This window comes from Tinamus guttatus, unplaced genomic scaffold, assembly GCF_059628265.1.
Source record: "Tinamus guttatus ecotype Peru unplaced genomic scaffold, ASM5962826v1 Tinamus_guttatus_pri_ptg000150l, whole genome shotgun sequence".
Lineage (NCBI taxonomy): Eukaryota > Metazoa > Chordata > Aves > Tinamiformes > Tinamidae > Tinamus > Tinamus guttatus.
Genome location: NW_028288684.1, coordinates 13,323,171 through 13,342,631, shown reverse-complemented (window position 1 = coordinate 13,342,631; position 19,461 = coordinate 13,323,171). Strand labels below are relative to the sequence as shown.

At 38.7% G+C, this 19,461-nt stretch overlaps 1 protein-coding gene across 1 annotated transcript; it reads right to left on the bottom strand.

Moving 5' to 3' along the window:
* Nucleotides 1-5,478: 5,478 nt before the first annotated feature.
* On the bottom strand, nt 5,479-11,062 carry LOC104571780 (interstitial collagenase). The gene is made up of 10 exons (XM_010218907.2): nt 10,955-11,062; nt 9,699-9,943; nt 9,265-9,422; nt 9,029-9,154; nt 8,135-8,296; nt 7,739-7,856; nt 7,151-7,284; nt 6,843-7,002; nt 5,823-5,923; nt 5,479-5,637 (listed from the first exon to the last, which is right to left on the bottom strand). The coding sequence occupies exons 1-10, from the start codon at nt 11,057-11,059 to the stop codon at nt 5,537-5,539; spliced, it is 1,410 nt and encodes a 469-aa protein (XP_010217209.2). The 5' UTR covers nt 11,060-11,062; the 3' UTR covers nt 5,479-5,536.
* Between the last annotated feature and the right edge of the window lie 8,399 nt (nt 11,063-19,461).

Here is a 19,461-nt window from a genome sequence, read left to right as displayed (position 1 = left end):
CTGAATTTTAGGAACTTGAGCAATTTGGCAGCAAATCAAATGGTGGGCGAAGCAGAACCTTCTACAACATCCTAACCCAGCTGTGTGAGACTGAGCCACCAGATGTACAGGCTCTTTAAGATGTGTTGGTTAACAGCCTTAGACTGGAAAATGAGAGTCATGCACCAGCTTTGAATCCTCTCCTGAAAAATTAATACTTTGAGAGAATTTATTGCCATTTGTACGCAGAAAGCTCTCTCTTTGAATCAATCCATAAAAGCAGAGTTGGTATTTTGAAAAATGGATGAGAAGCCCAAATCAGCCTCACCTCTGTACTGCAGCTCTTTGAAAAGGCTGCATGTTTCCTTTAATTGTGATGGTGAAATCCAGGATCCGCATAAGTAAAAAAGATTTTATCCCATGCATATTAAAAGCAGTAAAAAGATGCTGCTTCATTGACGTTATAGCAAGGTTAAGTTTATGACCTACCTAAAGTACATGAGCAATCTTATATCTCTGTCTGCCTTTACTTATTTACCCATCCATCTGTTGATCTGTCCACCAGTCCATCTATTTACTCTATCTGCCATTTCATCAAGAAATCTTTCTTCAGTTTAACCTCATTAACCGCAGGGGATATGATTATTTCCTTTCTTAAGTAATTCAGAAGAGAGGAAGTTTCAAGGGTCACACAAGCTGTGACAAATTATGGGATTGCATCCTGCTGCTGCCTGAGCACCTTCCACTTCCATTGGTAGCATATACCAATGGGAATTGTGTCCATAGCAATAGGAAGTGGATGTGTTTGGCACCTCAAAGGAGCTGTAGCAGAATGTGCACATCAACTCAAAAACTGCTGTAACAAACACACTTTTGTGGCTGCAGCAGCTTTTTCAGGAAATCCATATTTCCGTGTTATTTTTTGTTGTCACTTGCAGCAAGCTTTTCTCTCTTCAGAGGTATTAATGACTAATTTCATCCCTGGGTTTCACAACATAGTCTTGTTTATTAAACTTCATGGCATTTGTCAATTACAATAACAACCAACCCCCTTACTTTGTCATTATTATTGCATTGTGGGAGTATGTGAGAGATCCATGAGACTTGGATTCCACCCAGTTCTTTTACTGATGTACAAACTGTTACAACGATTTTTCTCACATGATGAGTGTGATTGAATTGATCCTGGAAATGATGTGCATTTATCCATAATTAGGGGAAGTCAAGTAATTCTTGAGCTCTGCCTTCCAAAATTAAACAAACAAAAAATGTTTATCTATCTCAGAGGTTTTAAAGTTAGAAGGAAATAACATGGTTATAGCATCCAGCTGTATAGATGGCATAGGTTGCAAACAAAAACTCCTGCTCAGGGTACTAGAACAAATTTTTGGAAAAGATATTTATGTCTACTTTGATTTTAATTTTGTAAAAATCTAGGAAGCATTATGAGAAGATCTGATGTGAACCAGGAGAACTGCTTATCTTCTCCACTGTGGCTGGTAATACACTCTCCACGGCTGCCTACTGTGCAGTGCTGGAAGGATAGAGCCCCATGAGAGCAGTTAGGTTAAGATCGTTTGCCTCTAACTTTAAGAATTCTTCTATAGATAACAGTAATAAGTATCTCTGGAGAGTGATTCAACCAGTTATCTTAGAAAGGGAAGAACTAACCTCTGTAGATGTCTCCCTCTGTCTTTATTAAATGTAGGGAAGCTGCTTTTGTATTTGTTCAGAAAACACTTGGGGGCTAGGTGGCAGAGGCTGGCTGTAAGGTTCTGCTCTTGACCATCTGCATAAGACAGCTGCTGGTTCCAGCTGCTCCTGGGATACCTCAGTGCATAGTTTCTCACAAAGAAAAGCCTGGGAAAAGAAGAAGCTGTAAAGCAGCTGTTGGTTATGGTTCCCTAATTCTTCTCCTTAGCGTTGGTGAGAGCTGGTGAATTCTCATCTGCCTTGTGACATCTTCTTGTGGTCCCAGCATATGTTTCATCAGGACTGCAGTAATGTGACACATGTCTTAACTTGGAAAGGTCACAGCTGGTCCTCAACACATCGGTACTACCAAACAACACTGCACGGAGAGGCATAGAAATCACCAGCACTGTCGCATCATGGTGGTTATACCAGGAAGTATTCAGTGGTCCATAGTGTGGGTGTCTACATGTGAGAACCTCCATAATAGCCAATAGAAACACAATCAATATTGTCAAAAGTTGCTAAGAGATTGTTTCATCTGATCACATGTAGGAGTTAAACTTAGGATGTGCTGCACAAAACTGAGGATGTGTTGCATAGCTCTCAGGAGTCCAAGGGTCTTGACCAGCTCCATTGACTATGACAACAGTCTGTGCCTGAGTTCACATGAAAACACTGAGGCTGCAAGAAGTCAGCTGCCCAAACACCGATGTACCATGCTTTCTGAGATAGCCTAGTGACCTGAGGCCTTGACAGAGGGCTGGTGGATGTGACTGAGGCTGTAGAGGGAATTTGTGCCTCTAACACTGACAGTTGTAGGCCACGTGGAAGACCGAAAGGCACCTTAATGTCACTAGAGATCTGTTCAGGTGCCTGAACAGATACTTGAAGTTGAATCTCTCCACTGAAGTAAAATCACTCAACTTGAATTAGAAAATATGGGACAATGATTTGGGAAAATGGCAAATGTTTCAGATAATATGTTTGATTCCTTTCAAACCTTTGACAAGGAAGGCAGGATTCAGTCATTTACACGTAGGTCTCTGGAGGCAGTGTGCTCCCTGGAGCTCAGGGAGCACTCCTCTGCCAGAGGTCCTGTTTCATATCTGCATGGGTGATACCCTATAGCATCTCAAATACACTAAATGCATATATTCAGGCATTTTGATACCACCCTCTGTAAATCTGTTTCAGTTAAGAGTGATGTAGGCTAGGACTACACCTATAAACAGTTACCATAAATCAAGATGTGGTACAGCAACTACAGTACAGTAATTAGCAAATAGAACCGTAAATTCTTTAGAATGGTGCAAAGCAATTGTAGGTGACAGGACAAACTGAGGCTGATAAATACCACTGCATTTGATCACTACAAGATCAAAACACTTGGAACCAGAGCTTGTGCTTCCAGGAATGGAATAGCGTGGTGCAGTCACCAGACGTGCCCTCCTCGTAAATGTGTAGGGGAAGCTGAGTAATCACTGCTCACATAAAGATAACGGGCAAAACATTCAGATAAACATGGAGGAGTGTCTCTTATAAAGAAACCATTTTATTTTGAGCCCTCAGTCTTCATGCTTGAGGGAAATCCAGGGTGCTTTACAGAATATCAAAAAACACTGACTAAAAATGCTTAACTATAAACTGCCTCCTCTCCTTAAATTCTTCATGTTCCATGGGTTATAAATTACCCTTTTCTCTCTCTTTGCTCCAAATGATAGCCACCTTCTTACTATGCTCCATTCCAAATCCCTCTACTCCAAAAGTATTAACTACTTTTTTTTTCTCCCAGAGAATAATAAATTTTTCCACTTTATCTCTGAGGAGCTGCTCTGGAGCTACACTGGGGCCTGCTGCTTCTGTTCCTCATCTGAAGGACTGCCCAAAGCTTACTTATTTTTTAGTTTATACTAAGTCGTTTAATTTATACTAGGTTTAATAAGACACATTATCTTTTCCTACAAATATTGTGTCGTCATGTCTGTAGACCACCTTTTCTATAACAAAATAACCAATTTAGATTGATCTACTTTTATAATAATTTCTGGTTTAATTGGCATTGGTAATTCAGGATCACTATCTTACACAAGAAAATATGACTAATTAGGACTGTTACAGAGACTTTATTTAAAGTAATTGATATCTAAATCACCTCATGAGAGCGGTATACACATAAATGAATTTCTTCATTAAAGGTTTTGATGGGGACTGAAGCAACTCTCCTATGAGAAGACGCTAAGAGAGCTGAGCCTGTTTAGCCTGAAGAAGGGAAGGGTGAGAGGGGGGTCTCATCAGTGTGTACAAATACCTTAAGGGAGGATGTTGAGAGGATATGGCCAGAGTATTTTCGGTGGTGGCCAGCAACAGAACAAGTGACAATGGGCAGAAACTGAAACGCAGGAAGTTCTGCCTGAATTTGAAGAAAAACTTATTTACTGTGAGGACGACAGAGTGCTGGAACAGGCTACCCAGAGAGGTTGTGGAGTCTCCTTCTCTGGAGATCTTCCAAACCCATCTGGATGCCACCCTGTGCCCCGTGCTCTAGGTGTCCCTGCTTGAGTTGGGGGTTGGAATAGATGGTTTCTAGAGGTCCCTTCCAACCTCAACCATTCTGTGGTGTACTGTAATGTATTTTTTTTTTTTTAGGTTTTATAAGAATATCATATATCCACCTTTATTGTCTATAATGCAATTTCTTATTTTTGAATGTAACTGTACTTTGATTATATTTTCCCTGAAATTAATAATTTACTAAGTCTGTTCTTCATTTTGCTGGCGTGAAATTTGACATTCTCCTAATACGGACAAGTAAGAAAATTAATCCAAATGATGATTCTATGCTGTTACATGTCCTTTTCTCCATATCCAATTACTTCTGTTATAGGATCCTCATACTTTTCTCTCAAGTGTGTGGCATGCTAGAGATGACCTCTTTGACAAGATGCATTCTATGATTGTCATATGACTTCTCATCTTACCAGCAGAACTACAAAAAAATAAAGTGAAAGTGAATAAGAACTCAAGTATTATTTTAATTAAGGGCATTTGAAAAAAAAATTGGGTACTCTGGGTATTAAGCTGCCTTTTTAATGAATTTTGTGAATAGGAAATATTCTTTATCAAGATTTTTTTTTAGCAAACTTTGCCATCCGATATTCCCCTGAAATCAGGATGAACATAGAAACTACTAGAGGAGTAATATATCATTATCTGGAAGAGCTCTAAGCAGGAAGGTTTAATTATGTAATGTGGCTACCTGTGAGAGCAGGGAGGGTTTTAGTGATCTCAGATGTTTTTCTTTTCTAGTCTTACATTTTTTCCATACTTAAACCCAGTTCAAAGCCCCAGACAGGAGAAAAGCACCTGTTTTTGCTATGATCTATGCCCTGGAGGAAAGACTAAGAGTGGAAGTGGGGCAAAGAAGGGCAGAAAGGAGAAGTGTGATTTGTTGGCTGATGGTAATAAGCCCTAACTATACTAATCACCAGGGCTTGTGAGGGGTAATGGATCTCAGAGCCAGCTGGCTATTGATTTGAGAAAGGATTTGATATTCCATTCCAGAAACATATTTTTAGTGTTTATAAGCTAGGCTTGACTCTTGAGCAGTAGTGCAAATCAGAAAGCATAGATACAATAGTATGTCAAGTATAGTTTATTCATAAGCTTTAATATAGCAAATTAAATATAATAAATTATATAACTGCACTTGAAAAAAATAATAATATTAATATATTATATAATATAAAATAATAATATTAAGATCATAATTCCAAAAAATCTGGCAGAAAAGCACTGACATGAAATGCTGTAAAATTCATCATATAAAAAAATGTATAATATACATATGCAAAAGCAATTGCAATTAGCAATCAAACCAGCTGTTGCTCTTCATTTTTCTGACAATCCTTTTGACACGAGGATCAAACTGGAACTGAGTTGTTCCATGGAAAAAGTAGATATAGCCTGCAAATAAAATTGAAATGAATTATATTCATAGTACTTTGAAAAAAAATCAACATAAGCAATCTATGTATACTTACTATTTTTTATTTTCATCTCAATAGATTTGCATCTATTAACAGAAACTTTCTTCTTTTTTGAAACCCAAATATTCAAGCAAGACCACGTTAAAGATATGTTTTACTTACCATCTTTCTGGAAAACAGCATCAACTCTGCCAATTTTTCCAAAGTCTGAAGCTATTTTTCTGGGATAGCCATGATCCATGGATCTTTTGTTTTCATCATATCTTAACACAAGAAATATAAAGGAAATATTTTAGAAATCCTAAGAGATTTCAGACATATAAACTCTAACTAAAATATCTGATAAAGGTAAGCTAAACTAGCTTTTTGGTTTTCCTTACTATGTATTAATGTTCACCTGTTATAATTTTCTTCAAATTTGAAAATCCTATCTTCAGTGGAGATTGTAACAAAGGCTTTCAAGGGTCTTGGGAGCTTAGGTTAGATAAATATTCCTACATTTCTGGCCTATCTAGAGCCTTGTAAATCAAACGCATGTTAAATGATTTTCTGTTACTAGATATCAAATATTCAGTTCAGCATAAAAGCAAGGCACAGAGTGTGGGAACAGAAAGACTGTAATACAGTCCTGAAACATAGTTCTATTAATGCACTTATTAATGCACACAGTCATTCACTTATTAAACAAAATTATTGCCTGAAATTTATCATGAGATTTTCATAAATTATAAATATTGCCACCTGTACAATCACAGACAATATATAACTTGACTGTTCACTGTGAAATTCAATTACAGCCTTTTTATTAGCAGTTTATTTTGTTTGAGATGTGAATGTGAAGTGTACACTATCATAATGGTCCCAGAAAAGCTGCACTGTTGTAGAGATTGAGTGTATAATTTAGTAGAAGATAGTTCTTTTAGTAGGCAGATGGTTCACTCGGTAGCGAGGAATTCATTTATATCTTCCCATTAATCTAATGAATGTCAAAACATTCCATAGAAAAGTTGATATTTCCTAACAAATAATATCTAACAAAATAGTGCTTAAACTTCCACTGAATCTTCTTTTTTGGAGTTCTGGGTCTACCTGACTTAGACATTATCACATTTTCAATTTATAATAATAAATCTGTCCTCAGGGAGAAAATACACTTTATGGTAGCTGAACATTAAAACTTACCTCCAGTATCTGCCAGCTGTAAAGAAGTATGTTTTTCCTGTGGCTTCATCACTGTAAGCTGCATTAACTCTTTTAACAGTCTTTGGGAATCCAAAATGATAGATTGGTTTAGGATAGCCATGTGCAATGTCATAACCTCTGAGAACCCAATATTTATCCTCTGAAAAATATAACCATGTCATTTAATTAAGCATCATTCAATTGTGCTTTAGATGAATTGAAAATAATGGCTCTTTTATATTCCTGTAACTGCACAGTTTTCAAGGAGCTTTTTTTTTTTTAATGTAGAAATTCTCAGATTCTTTTACCTTTAAAAAGTAAAACTTCATCCCTTTCGACATTTTCATAGGCGGCTTGAATTCCTGAAGGCAACTTTGGCCAAAACAGGGAGATAAAGTTGAGTTCTGTCTCTGTCCTCTGAGGATGCTTGCGCAGGATGTATCTGGTTTAAATAATATGTATATATTGAAATAGTTTCACCACTATCATAAATGTAAAACAATGATTATAGCTTCTGAAGTATGATGGGATGGAGACAGATATCTTTACATGGTGATTTACTCTGTCTAAGTTCATAAATATCTTCTGGATATGAATATTCCTCTCTGATGAGTATAAAGAAAATTAAGGGTAACTGCACTTTTAAGTTTAGCATCTCAGTTAAGTGCCAAAATCAGGCAAGACAAATATGAGCTCTTTTATTTCTCTGTATAGCAGTAAGTTTGAGAGTTGTCTTCAGTTGTCACATAACAGAAATCTTTCCATATACTGGTGTTTTCAGTTCTATTCCAGCTTTTTTACTTGGGTCTAGCAGAAAAATAATGTTATGGGTCACATGAAGACATTGTTAAGGAATATATGAATCCTGTTGCCTTGTTATTAGAATGTACTGTTACCTGCCCTTGAAGAACATCATTTCTCCACGCAGTGTAGTAATAGCATCAAATGTCAAATTAGGATCACAGGCTTGGGGAGTTGTGGGTCCTGTAGGCTGTACTGGGGCGTTAGACTTTCCTATAGGAAGATCAATGAAGAATATTTTACAGAGAATTATAGGCAACATAGTTTTAAAAGGAGGGTTTGTCATTTAAAGTCAGACTCTTAACATTGCTAAAAACTGTTGTGTAAAGCTATTTCTCTCTTCCAGAATGAGATTTTTGCAGAATTGGATTTCAGATAAAATTAGCCTTGTGGACTTTTCCTTCTTCTTTTCCTTATTTTAAACAGACCTTCATTACTGATTACCAGCTGTCCCAAACAGACATATTAACCAAGATGTTTACTTTTCTTACCATAGATGGCTTGAATGCCATTAATGTCATCCTGTGGAAGATGAAATTCCTTAGGGTCAGTATAGGAGTAAGTAGGATACATCAGTGCTCCAGGGTCAGTGGAATGAGACAAACCCAATGAATGGCCAAGCTCATGAGCAACAACAATGAACAAGTTATATCCTGTGAAATAAAAACCATATGGAACAGAAAAAATCTATTTTAGTCTACAGCACAGTTTTCTAAATAGGAAACACTCTTATGCATCTTCCCCAAACAGCCAACAAGTAGAAGAGAGACAGTAAGTATTGTTCGTAACATTACAACTGAAAAGGATATTGTAAGAGAAGAGCTGTATGAGTACTCAGGGAACATCAGGCATTAATTATGGTCTCTTTGCCCTTTGACTATCGTACTTGTGTCTTAACACAAAGCCTATTTCCCTTCTTATTATTTAGACTGCTTAGGATCAAAAATTGGTTTACTGATGTATGTGGCAGTTCAAGCATCCAATAGACTTTTTTTTTTCTTTTTTCGTGATAAACACTGAAAGCAGCTTTGCTGATGTACAAACAGCCTAGTTAGCACTGGCCTTTGAAGGGCTTGGTTAAGAAAGATACGGAAATTGATCCAAGAACTTTAAAATTCAGATCTTCCTGTAATCAAGTTTAGGCTTTATTTGAAGGGGGAGAAAAGAGTATTTTTAAGTACTAATTTATATGCTGTTATAAACCACTATGATTTAAATATGTCTTTTATCAGAATATATGAAGAAATCTCTGGAGGAGATGGAATCAAACAATTAAAAAGGACAATACCTTCTGCTTTTACCTAAAAATCAGTTTCATGAACTAAGTATTACATGAACAAAGACTGTATGAAGCAAAACTGTCTAAATACCTAAAAAGTCCCTACCTCTTCCATCTTTTGTCCAGGATTCCTCATTATCAAGGTGCACATCTCCACCAATGTCATCACCGGGCTGAAAAGCATGAGCCAACTGCCCATTGGGGCCATCAAAAGGAGAGTTGTCTCCATGATCTAAAATGAAAAAAAAAAAAAAGGAAAAAGAAAGGAAACGAATTAGGATTCTAAACTATTTACCTCATTGCAGGCGGCTAACTTTTTGTGGATAAAAACAATGTTATTACCTCTGACAACAAAAGAGATCATTATATCTGCTACTTTGTCTTCAAACTCTTCAATCTTCTGGAAAGTGAGTGGTGAGACATTGCTCCAAACACTGAAAGCTTTCTGGATTGCTTCGTCTACATCAGCTCGTCTCATAAGTGGGGTATAATTTGTAATCCTTCAAAGCAAAACCAATATGTTAAGTTCCTATATAGTGCTAAGAAAACAGAAATTTATTGGAAATCTGTGCAAAAGTAAAACAAAACAAACAAACTTAAATATATTCATAAATAAAAATCAATGGCCTTGTTTTAGGTCTCTAGAAAGTCTGTCTCCATTCAGAAATCAGGTAATCATTCTGGATGTCCAAATATGGCAAAACCCACCTTACTTTAGGACCACAAAATTGGAAAATTAATTTTATATGTTTTTTCACCTAATTAGGGAATCTTACCTGTATGTGAGATGATTGCTCTTCCACTTTGGGTTCCCTTCTGTAAATACGTATTTCCCTATATCAGGGACACCACATCTGGGTTTTTTCATGACCTCCAAAGTGCTAAGATCAGGTTTTCCAGTCACTTTTAATCCAAAGAATGCCTGCATTTCTTTGAGCTTTTCCGAAAGAGAGTTTTTGTTCTTTTGCCTTACGTGAGGCTGCTCATCTTTTTGAAGATTGTAGAAATTCTGTAGATAAGTCTGAAGCAGAATTAAAAAAAAAAGAGGAGTATTGTGGTTCATCAGTATTCTGTTCAGTGGCACTCAATTTTCTAATCATTTTTAAACTGTGTCTATAATAACATGCCCTGTCTTTGCCATGTCCTAGAATTGTCCATTTTCTCCAGAAATTTATTCAAGGATTAGGTATGACTTACAATTTTCTTTATCCAGATTTCTTGCTTTACTGATGGAGTACATGGAGAAAAAAAGTCCTTAAAATCTAGTATTTACTAATAGTAATTAATTCCACATTTATTTTTGGTGCCCTGTTGCTTCACTGGCAAAACTTGCAAAGGGAATAGAGAGTGGCAGTGAGACTGCACAGATCCAGGACTCCCAGTGAAACCAGTTGCTGCTACTTGGGGGTCAATGTTTAGCAAATAAGGCTATACATTTTAGCAGCTAAATATGATTTTATGAATCCAAGTCTTCCTATTAAATTTCAGCTATTTTGATGCCAATCAATAAAATGTTGCATCTATACATCTATGCATCTATGTGGTATTTCTCATACATTTCCTTTTCATTTCAATGTTTCATGAAAGGTTTTATTCAGCAAAATACTGAAATGTATGTCTAATTCAATGGTACTATGTTATTGATACCAATCAATCATGTCACAACTTTCAAAGCACTTTCATAAATTTAAATTTGTTACTGATTTTGACTATCTATGCACAGCCAGAAGAGTCTTGTTAATAGAACTCCTACTTCATTATTGCTATTGTTTCTTCTATATAATGACTGACAGAAATAATCACATATCACAACAATGGAAGAAAAGTTATCCAATTTTCAATGACTTTTAGGTGAATAATTGTCACAAAGCCAGATTGACGAGAAAGTTTTATCTTGAAACTTCTGCAAAATAATGCATCTTTAATATCAAGTCATATTCTATGAAAAGAATTGTTGTTATCTCTCAAACTCTCCTGTTTCATTTAGAACTTAATTTGGCTATTAAAAAATATTAATTGAAAAAATATTTACCTCCACAAGCCCTATGGTTTTTCCTTCATCTTCTGCTTCTGGAGGCACAGGAAGAGCAGAGGAGACCGACACATTCAGCAGTAGGAGAAGCAAACAGGATTTCATTCTGATAATAGGTCCTCTAGCTCAGTTATACTGCTAAGCCTTTTTGCTTTCTATCCGTTGAACACGTTCCTCTGCTCTGTTTATATAGGTAATGTGCAAATCAGTGACATTCTGACTCATACTTTATAATATCCTCTGATTAGTAAAAATGATGCGTAACAGTTTCATAATGAGGGAGTGATGCAATGTATTTAACTAATGTTAGTGTTCTTGTTTTGCCTGGGAGTTCTGTTTAGGGCAATTTTGTAGTGCTTTTAGTAAATAAGGAAAAGTTTTTCAGATAAGAGGAGGTGCTACGTTTTGTAATTCATAATAATAAAGAAAATAATCTACAACTCAGTAAAGGCAGTACAAAGATCTGATCTTAGCTAAGAGTAATCAGCATCATAGCTCCAAGAGAATCTTCAGTTACCTGTTAGTTAGCAGTTCAGTCTAAAATAGTCTTGTGATGTTAGCAAAAATAAAAGGAGCAAAAATAATTCAATAATTTTTCTACTGTTATTCAAAAAATCAATAATGAAACGGAGATACATAAACTGGGTTTCCATTTGTAAGACATGAGAAACAATGCTTATACTCCTGTCAGCACTGAGAAGTCCCCAGCTACAATGCTGTTTAATATAATCTAGGAACCAGAAAGGGTGCATGAAGCACATTGGGAATGACGGTACTAGAGAAGACAATCTGAAAGAATTATTCTGTGACTCTATGATCAATATCTTACCTAGGGAAAAAAAAGGGAAGCCAAGAAAAATATTGTAAAAAAAAAAGAAAGGTTGTTCCTAAGAGGGGAGCAGTAACTTCTCCAAGACTCTAATAGAGTATTAAACAGGTGATTAAGCTTAGAGACGAGGTCTGTGCTTCAGACACCTGAACATCTATGCTACCTGAAATGTCCTAGAGAGTCACATCTGGTCTTCCGCTAACACCATAGGTCCTGTGTCGTCATGGCCAATCCCATGCAGATGTCTCTGACAGATATGGGCAAAAGAAGAATGCTCTAAGCATCCACCTTTAAGTGCACAATCACTTAAAATGTTTGTACACCTAAAGGTGTCTACATGTGACTTAGGTATCCAACCTTCCATTCTGGACAATGGATTCTAGACAGCGATTCAAGACATATATAGCTTGTAGGTGAAGATGAGATGAATCATTCTTTAGACTCCATTGACTATACCATGTAGATTTTTGTTGACAGTGCAAGAGTGTAAATACCCAGAACACATACAGACCACTACAGTGTAAAACTCTAAATTCAGGAAAGCATTTTTAGCTACAAAGATAACTAAGCCCCAGAGCAGGCAGCTTGAGGTGGTGGCATATTTTCTAACTCCAAAAGCTGTCATGTACAGGCTAGACATCTTTTGGAATGCTTTTGCTATTGCTGTTCTTGCCTTAGATAACCAGCCTCAGTGAAAACCTTTAGAGGTCTCTCCCAATACATATTTTTTTTTGTGATATAGTCTCTTAAAGTAATACTGTAAATGTTGCTGTTTGTTAGAAAAAGAAAGGTAAATATGACCCATTATAATTTTTTTCTGGTATCTGATCAGGCTTTGCTCTGAAGAGGCTCAATGCAAAACTTCCTTAATTGGTCTGGGAAGTATTTCACTTATTTTCCCCCAAATCATGGGAAAAAAGTGTACTTAGCATAGGATTCCACCCTCACTGTTATATAGTGCCCTATCCTCTCCTTCTATGTCAATATTTAGCACAGCACATGCCAAATCTGGGAAGAGAGAATCTCTTTGTGCCTTCCAAAGTTCAGAGTGACAATCCTTTTTGGGGCGACTGAATAAGGAGAATGCAGGACACTTCAAAAACAGAAGAAGCAATATAGTGTTGGTATTTGAAATGGATAGTAAGCTAATTCTTCAAAGCGTACAGCTTTTCTATATGTAAAGAGACTGAGTCTCATGAGTCATTATTGATCCATCATGATTTTCAGGCATTAATAAAAAAGTGTGTACACTGGATGCATCTCCAGAACCTTAGCATTACATTTTTGATTTGCTACAGCTCACATGATTCTGGGATTTATGAAATGCTATTTAACTTCTCTAGTTCTGTTTCTAAATTAGCATTTTCCCTGTGAATATTTCTCCCTCATTTGATTCTATAAGCTAGTTTATACAGTTTGTATAGTTCCTTCATTTCTCTTTTATTAGCTTGCTTATTTCTTTTATCCTTTTTTTTATTTATTATTTTATTTTCTGATATTTCTGTGCAGTTAATTATGTGCAGACAAAGAACAGAACCAGATTTATTAGAAGCATACACTGGATGATACAGGAACACTAATAAATCACATGTCAGTTTGCACAGAAAGATTCTGTTGCTCTGCAGCTTTGTGCGTAGGATCTTCTGCCAAATTTTAAGTATGACCAGGAGGATATTGAGTAAGGGAAGGGGTGGGAAGGGACATATTGTTATTTTTCCATGTATGACTTTGAGGGCAGTCTTTGAGAAGAGAGTCCTGGATTCTAGCACTAGCTGGGGAAGCTGTTTATGTATTGAAAACGTCATTGAGTGAAATTTTTAAACAGCATCATGAAAAGGAAGCAGAAACAATCACTTCCTTTTTTCTTTGGAATTTCCACAGTTTTGGGCTGCAAAGCCGTGTTCTCCTTTCACGGACTTCCTTCTGCGTGCCTCTCTGCACATCGCCCTCGATGAGGGAAGGGGAGTTCTGCATGGCAGCTGCCGCACTGCCATCATCCCCTTTGCAAGCACTCACCACGTATGGCAGTGTGTAATCAAGAATATCACGTAAGATTACCCAGTGAATAGGTTAAACGGGATCCAGATATTGAAGGAGATGAAAGACACTAGATAGACCGAGGGGCTCTGAGTTGGCTACTAGAAGGATCAGGTGCTTCAGGCCAGCTTCTGGGGAGACCAGGGGCCTGGAGGTTGACAGACCAATCTGCATGTCTGTCTGTGCAGAAAGTATGGTGACACTGGAGGTCCAGTGTCAGGTACTCTGTGGACTGCACGTCCAAGGTCAGCTGTGGAGGGATCCACACTGCCCATGTTTCCTGGCCTTCATCCTGAACTGCCAGAGAGGGGTAGAAAATGAGGCCATTTGTTTCACCTGCATTTATGTGAGTTTTACTTCCTGCGTTCATTTGCGTGGCTCATTGTACATATATGCATATATGTGCTGTGTGTGTGTGCATATTTGTGCCAGCTGGGAATACATGCTCAGACTTGCTCCTGCTTGGCCCTGGGGGCAGAGAGCTGCAGCAGCCTTGCCTCTGCCAGGCTGCCATATTCACTGGGCAGCCTGGGCAGTGCACTGGGCAGCTCTACCCGCGACTCCCAGTGTGGGCATCTTGCCCTGTGTCATCCTGCCAGGTCCTGCTGTTAGGTTCTACTGCACCTAAACTGAGGCCTGAACAGGGATTTGCTCTTGTTTTTAATAAAGGACAGAGTTTTCAGCAATTCATCCATTCTGCCCCTGGAGAGTATTTGTGCGTATTAGGTCTGTATTAGCAATAATCCTGCTTTACACATAAGCTTCTTAGTCAACAAAACTGTAGGCTGGCTGTTTTTTTCCTGAGGCAAGAGACCTGGAATATTTCTTTTCTAGGTGCTTTACATACCTCTTTCATTACGTTTCCATAGGAACACAGGGACTGCCACAAGTCCAACTATGATATTTCGTGTTCCCAGCATTGACTGAAAAGAACATTTAGGCAAAGATATAAGAGGAGAAAGATAGCAGTATTTCCTCAGAATAGTTTTCCAGTCTTCAAGAATTATTTGTGACTTTGATTTTAACTCCAGGCCTCATTTTCTTGGGGTTGTATTTGACTGTTCGGATTCTCTCCCTTTTATCCCCAGTTATATTTGAAAATATTTTAAAGTGTTCTATGACTTTCATCTTCCCTAAGGTGAAGCTTCCACCCACAGATCTGACTAAATAATGAAAAAAATAAATTCCCAAGTTGAATCATAGTGGGGTTTCCTCAATAAAAGTCTCTTATTACAGAAGTACTACAGAAAGGGGAACTTGATTGGTAGTTCCGTATTTTTAATATTACAAAAAATAAACATGGCAATTCGTAATTGTTTACTATTTACAGTTTGTCACAATGATGATTTCAGTTGAGCTTTCTCACCAGGCGGCACTAGAAAGCACAGTCATCATTCTAACAGGAAGTAATTTTATGCCCATTCTGTTCTATTAAGCATATCCTAATTCCTTCATGTGTTTCCAATGTTTTTTGAAGCAACAAAATCTTTCAGCACAAACAAAATGTTACACTGAAGCAAGCTCTTTTCCTTGAAGGAAGTCATTTTTTCCTGAGAAGACTGAAACATCAATGAAAACCATGTCATTGTGTAGCAATATTCAGCTGGTTTCCTGATATTTTTTGAAACTTAGAAAATTTACTAGGAGTTGCCTCCTAATGAGCCATATACATTTGGACACTGAGATGAAGAAACTGGAGGTGCAGCTCGAGTCAGTTCTTACAAGCTCCTGGTGTGCCCATAGCTGATGTTCAACATCTCATTTAAAGAAACACTGTTAATTGTGCTTCAAGGGCCTGATGGGTTTCTCAGTTATGAACCAGGAGGCTGCACTGGGCTGTGCCAGAAGGCCATCGTGACAGGACTTGGTGTGGCATGTGCTGAATCAGATGTTATCACTCTGCAGTAGAAAGACATGCAGCTTGGCAGATCATAGACAGGTCAGTTCCTGAGTTACACCTAGTGACTTGCACCGTCTCAGAGTCTCAGACATGATATCATCACCGCAATCAGTAAAGCTCTAGAAAAGGAGAAGGAGCACCAATCTGCGTGCCAAGTACCTGTTTCCTGAGTACACAAAGAGACCATATCGGATTTGCTGTCCTCGCAGGAGCTGCTGCCAACACCAGGGCTGTGGCCTGCTGCACCCCAACTGCATTTCCCTACTGGGAGCTGGGTGTGGGGTGGCCTTACAGGGCAGACCTCACCCTGTTCAGCCTGGGAGTTGGCACAGGAGCTGCATAGAAGTAAAGCTACCCTCAAAACAACCATCAATAAGAGGTCAATGCCCTGGCACAGTTTTTCAGATTAAGTCTGTGTATGCCCAAGGGCTCTGGTATGTTTGAGATGTATTGAAAACAGTACAGGTTCACACTTCTCCAGCTGGATGCTTGTGAAACACGGCCAGCTGGCTCACTGGCTAGCAGTGAACACCCGCATGGGGGCTGGAGACCGGCCAGGTGACAGTTCCAAGGGCATCAGGGAACCATCGAGAAACAAAAGTGCACTCTGACCCCTTTTTAGTCCCTTTTTTCTGGAATACCAATGACACCTAAGAGAAGATCTCTGCCATCTCGGCAGATCCGGGTGTCAATCAGTCATCATGAACCCACAAATCCATAGCTGTTGGCACTGATGGAAGAGTTTCCTTAAGCCCATTTTGAAACCGTTTTTTACTAGGAAAATACTGGCAGAATACTTACCTGTTACCGTATGATAAAACCACTGGGATCTTCTTGTTCTGGGAATACAAACCACGCCAGTTCACTACCACATCTCCTAGGTATTAGAGTAATACAAATATAGCCATACCAACAACAGTAATAAAAGAGCTATGACAAGACCACTTTGCCCTCAGAAGGAGAACACAATTTGAAAAGAATACTTCACAAAATTTTTGAAACAGCAGTTGTACCAAACCAGAAGAGATTATAACAAAAATAAATATAAATAAATACATAAAATATATATTATAAATATATTTGCATTCTTAAATATATGTGTTATAAACAAAGTTACCTCATCCAGTTAACCACAATAGCAGTGTTATGGAGGGTACAGATGCTGCAGAAGAGGTTTTACAGTAGGAACAACTAAAAGAAAACCATTAGAAAAGCCTTTGAAGAAAAAAAAACCTATGAACTAATCATGTGCGTTTTTGCCTTTTACTGTTGTAGCTGAGACAGTGAACTGACTAAAACGCCTTTTTGTTATGTGGCCACTTACAGAGCTATCACCAGAAATATGAAGGAAAAATAGAAACCAAGGAAACACAAACAGTATAAGGTAAATAATAAGGAACAAGTAACCCTCAAGTGTTTCCTACTAAATTCAATAGAAATGTTCAAGTCCGGAGTTAGTCAGAGCTACTGGTCCATTTCTCAGAGGCACTGTAGCTGAGAAAGACCCACAAAGCTTGATGCAGCATTTCAGTTCCAGCTCTGCCTGGTCAGCAAAGCCCCATTTACTCCCTCCCTCCATGGCCAGGAAAGGCAGCAGTATTTGCACTGTTCATTCATTTGCAGGAGCAAGAGAGTGGCAATAAATACCTGAGTCCTGCAAGACTGAGAAAGCTCTAATATGATCAGGACCATGATGAATTTCCAATAAAATTTGCCTGTAGCCTAGACATCCACTGGAGTCTTCTGTCTGAATAGCCCTGCTTCCAAGGGAGTTTAAAACTGAATCAGAAAAGAAGTTCCATAAAGTGCATTGAAAAAGCTTACTGTATTCTTGGTGCAGAGGAATCAAAGAGAAGCATAAAACAACCCCCTCCAAAAATCTTGAAACTTTTATTTCCTGCTTGCTGTCTATCTACATGCTTAGGAGTCTAGATATCTCCCTAGACATCTCCCACCCATGGTATGTTGGCAGCGGTGCCTGCAGGTCCAGTGACCTGGAGAACACTGCAGTGATGGCAGCTTGCTGGGTGTGAGGCTGCTGCAGCTCTGCCCCCCATTTCAGACCTTGGTGAAGCTGAGCGTGTGCTCCTGTGTGCATATGCAAGTGGGCACACATAGGCGTGTATGCAAACACAGGCTATATGCATGTGACTGGCCACAGAGATCTATATCATATGGAAACATGCAGCACTGACACCAGTGGGCAATGCACAGACTGCCTAATACTGTTCCTCCCCCATCAGCACTGAAGTCCACCCATGGAATATAGATATGGAAATGGGGAGGGGAGAGTTTGGAGCTCCAGTGACTCAGATGGGGTTACCAGGGTCCCCCATGGTCCTTGAGCCTCTGAATCCCTTTGTGTGTGTGCAGGAGCCTTTGCTCACATAACCTACCAAAAATCAATAAATACCTCAGCATAGGGTTCATCACATCTAACTTTAGCAGTAATCTAAAAGCAGATATCAAATAGAAACTGCTCACATAGACTGTCTTTACAGTCAGTAATGAGGAAGGAGCACTTCCATACCCATGCACCTATCTTTGACTTGGAAAAATTACTTTCTGGGATTCCTGTTTGTCTTTCCATAAATATGAAAAGCAGTTTATTAGCCTGGTTAAAAGCCTTAGCTTTTAAGTTTCTAAAATTGGTTGAAAGCAATCCTAGCTTAGGAACAGAGACGCTATTCCAAGCCAGCTCACAGCTGCTAGTGCTTAGGGTAAGATGGTGCACAGCTAGGATATTGCAGATATAAAGATTAATATACTTTAACAAAAGCTTGCAGAGGTTCAAAAAGTCTTTGGCTGCATTTACACTGTGAATAGTATCCACTCCCACGTGTGAGGTCTGTGGCATGGTACACAGGGCTTGAGGACACAGTGCTCTGGGTTAATGCCTTCCTTAGCAGCCCAGCTGTGTACTTGCTGCACAATACAGTTAGTGAATTCTGTAAATCCCGTGAGGTGATTTAACCTATGTTAACCTGCAGTTTAAAACATTTGCCATCATGCCAAGGTTCTGCTGAAGCCCTCTTGAGGACTGTTTTTCTTGCATGCAGGTGAGAGTATGTGTTGTGTGCCCCAGAGCATGGCACAGAGCGCGCGGGCTGGTGGCCCAAGGACACAGAGCAGAGAAGGAGATGCCCAGCTGGTACATTGTCCTCCACCCTGCTCTCTGGAGTCATGGTTGCAGTGTGGATGCCCTCCAGGAGAGGTGTGTTTTGGGTTTGTTTTGGAGAAAGCTGATAGATTCCCTGGGAAGCAATTTGTATTCACGTACTTTGAAGATCAGGAGATCACTCCAGACCTGGAGTGAACTGGGAAGATGTCTGTCACACATCTGGCAGTGTGGATGTACCTTGAGGCTGTCCCAGAGTTTCCCTGTCTAAATAATGTCCTGCCTTGCACAGGAAAACATGAACACCAATTATTACTCTCCAAGCAGTGATGTTTCATATCTTAGGGCAAGGCTGTAGACCTTATGTTGTTGAGACTTTACTGTCTTAAGTGGTGTGAGATACAGGTGTGAGATATTGCCATCTGACCTGTAGAACTAGACTTTCTACCTTTCTACCTAATTTCACCAAAAATACTGCTCTTTTTCAAATGAGTAAGGTAAAGCGTAAACCTTCAGGTCTTCAGGAGTCGCTCCCAGGGCTGTGAGTGGAATCCAGAATGGCATCATTCTGTCCAAGTCTGTGACACCAAGTCACAGATTGGTACAGATTTACTTGAGATATC

What these genes read in the sequence shown, in the direction of transcription:
- LOC104571780 (XM_010218907.2), bottom strand. Translation starts at nt 11,059, where the DNA reads ATGAAATCCTGTTTGCTTCTCCTACTGCTGAATGTGTCGGTCTCCTCT. An exon ending in GATCTCTTTTGTTGTCAGAG is followed by an intron (nt 9,155 to 9,264) that starts GTAATAACATTG and finishes TTTTCATTTTAG; the next exon opens with ATCATGGAGACAACTCTCCT. An exon ending in ATGATGTTCTTCAAGGGCAG is followed by an intron (nt 7,285 to 7,738) that starts GTAACAGTACAT and finishes TATTTAAACCAG; the next exon opens with ATACATCCTGCGCAAGCATC.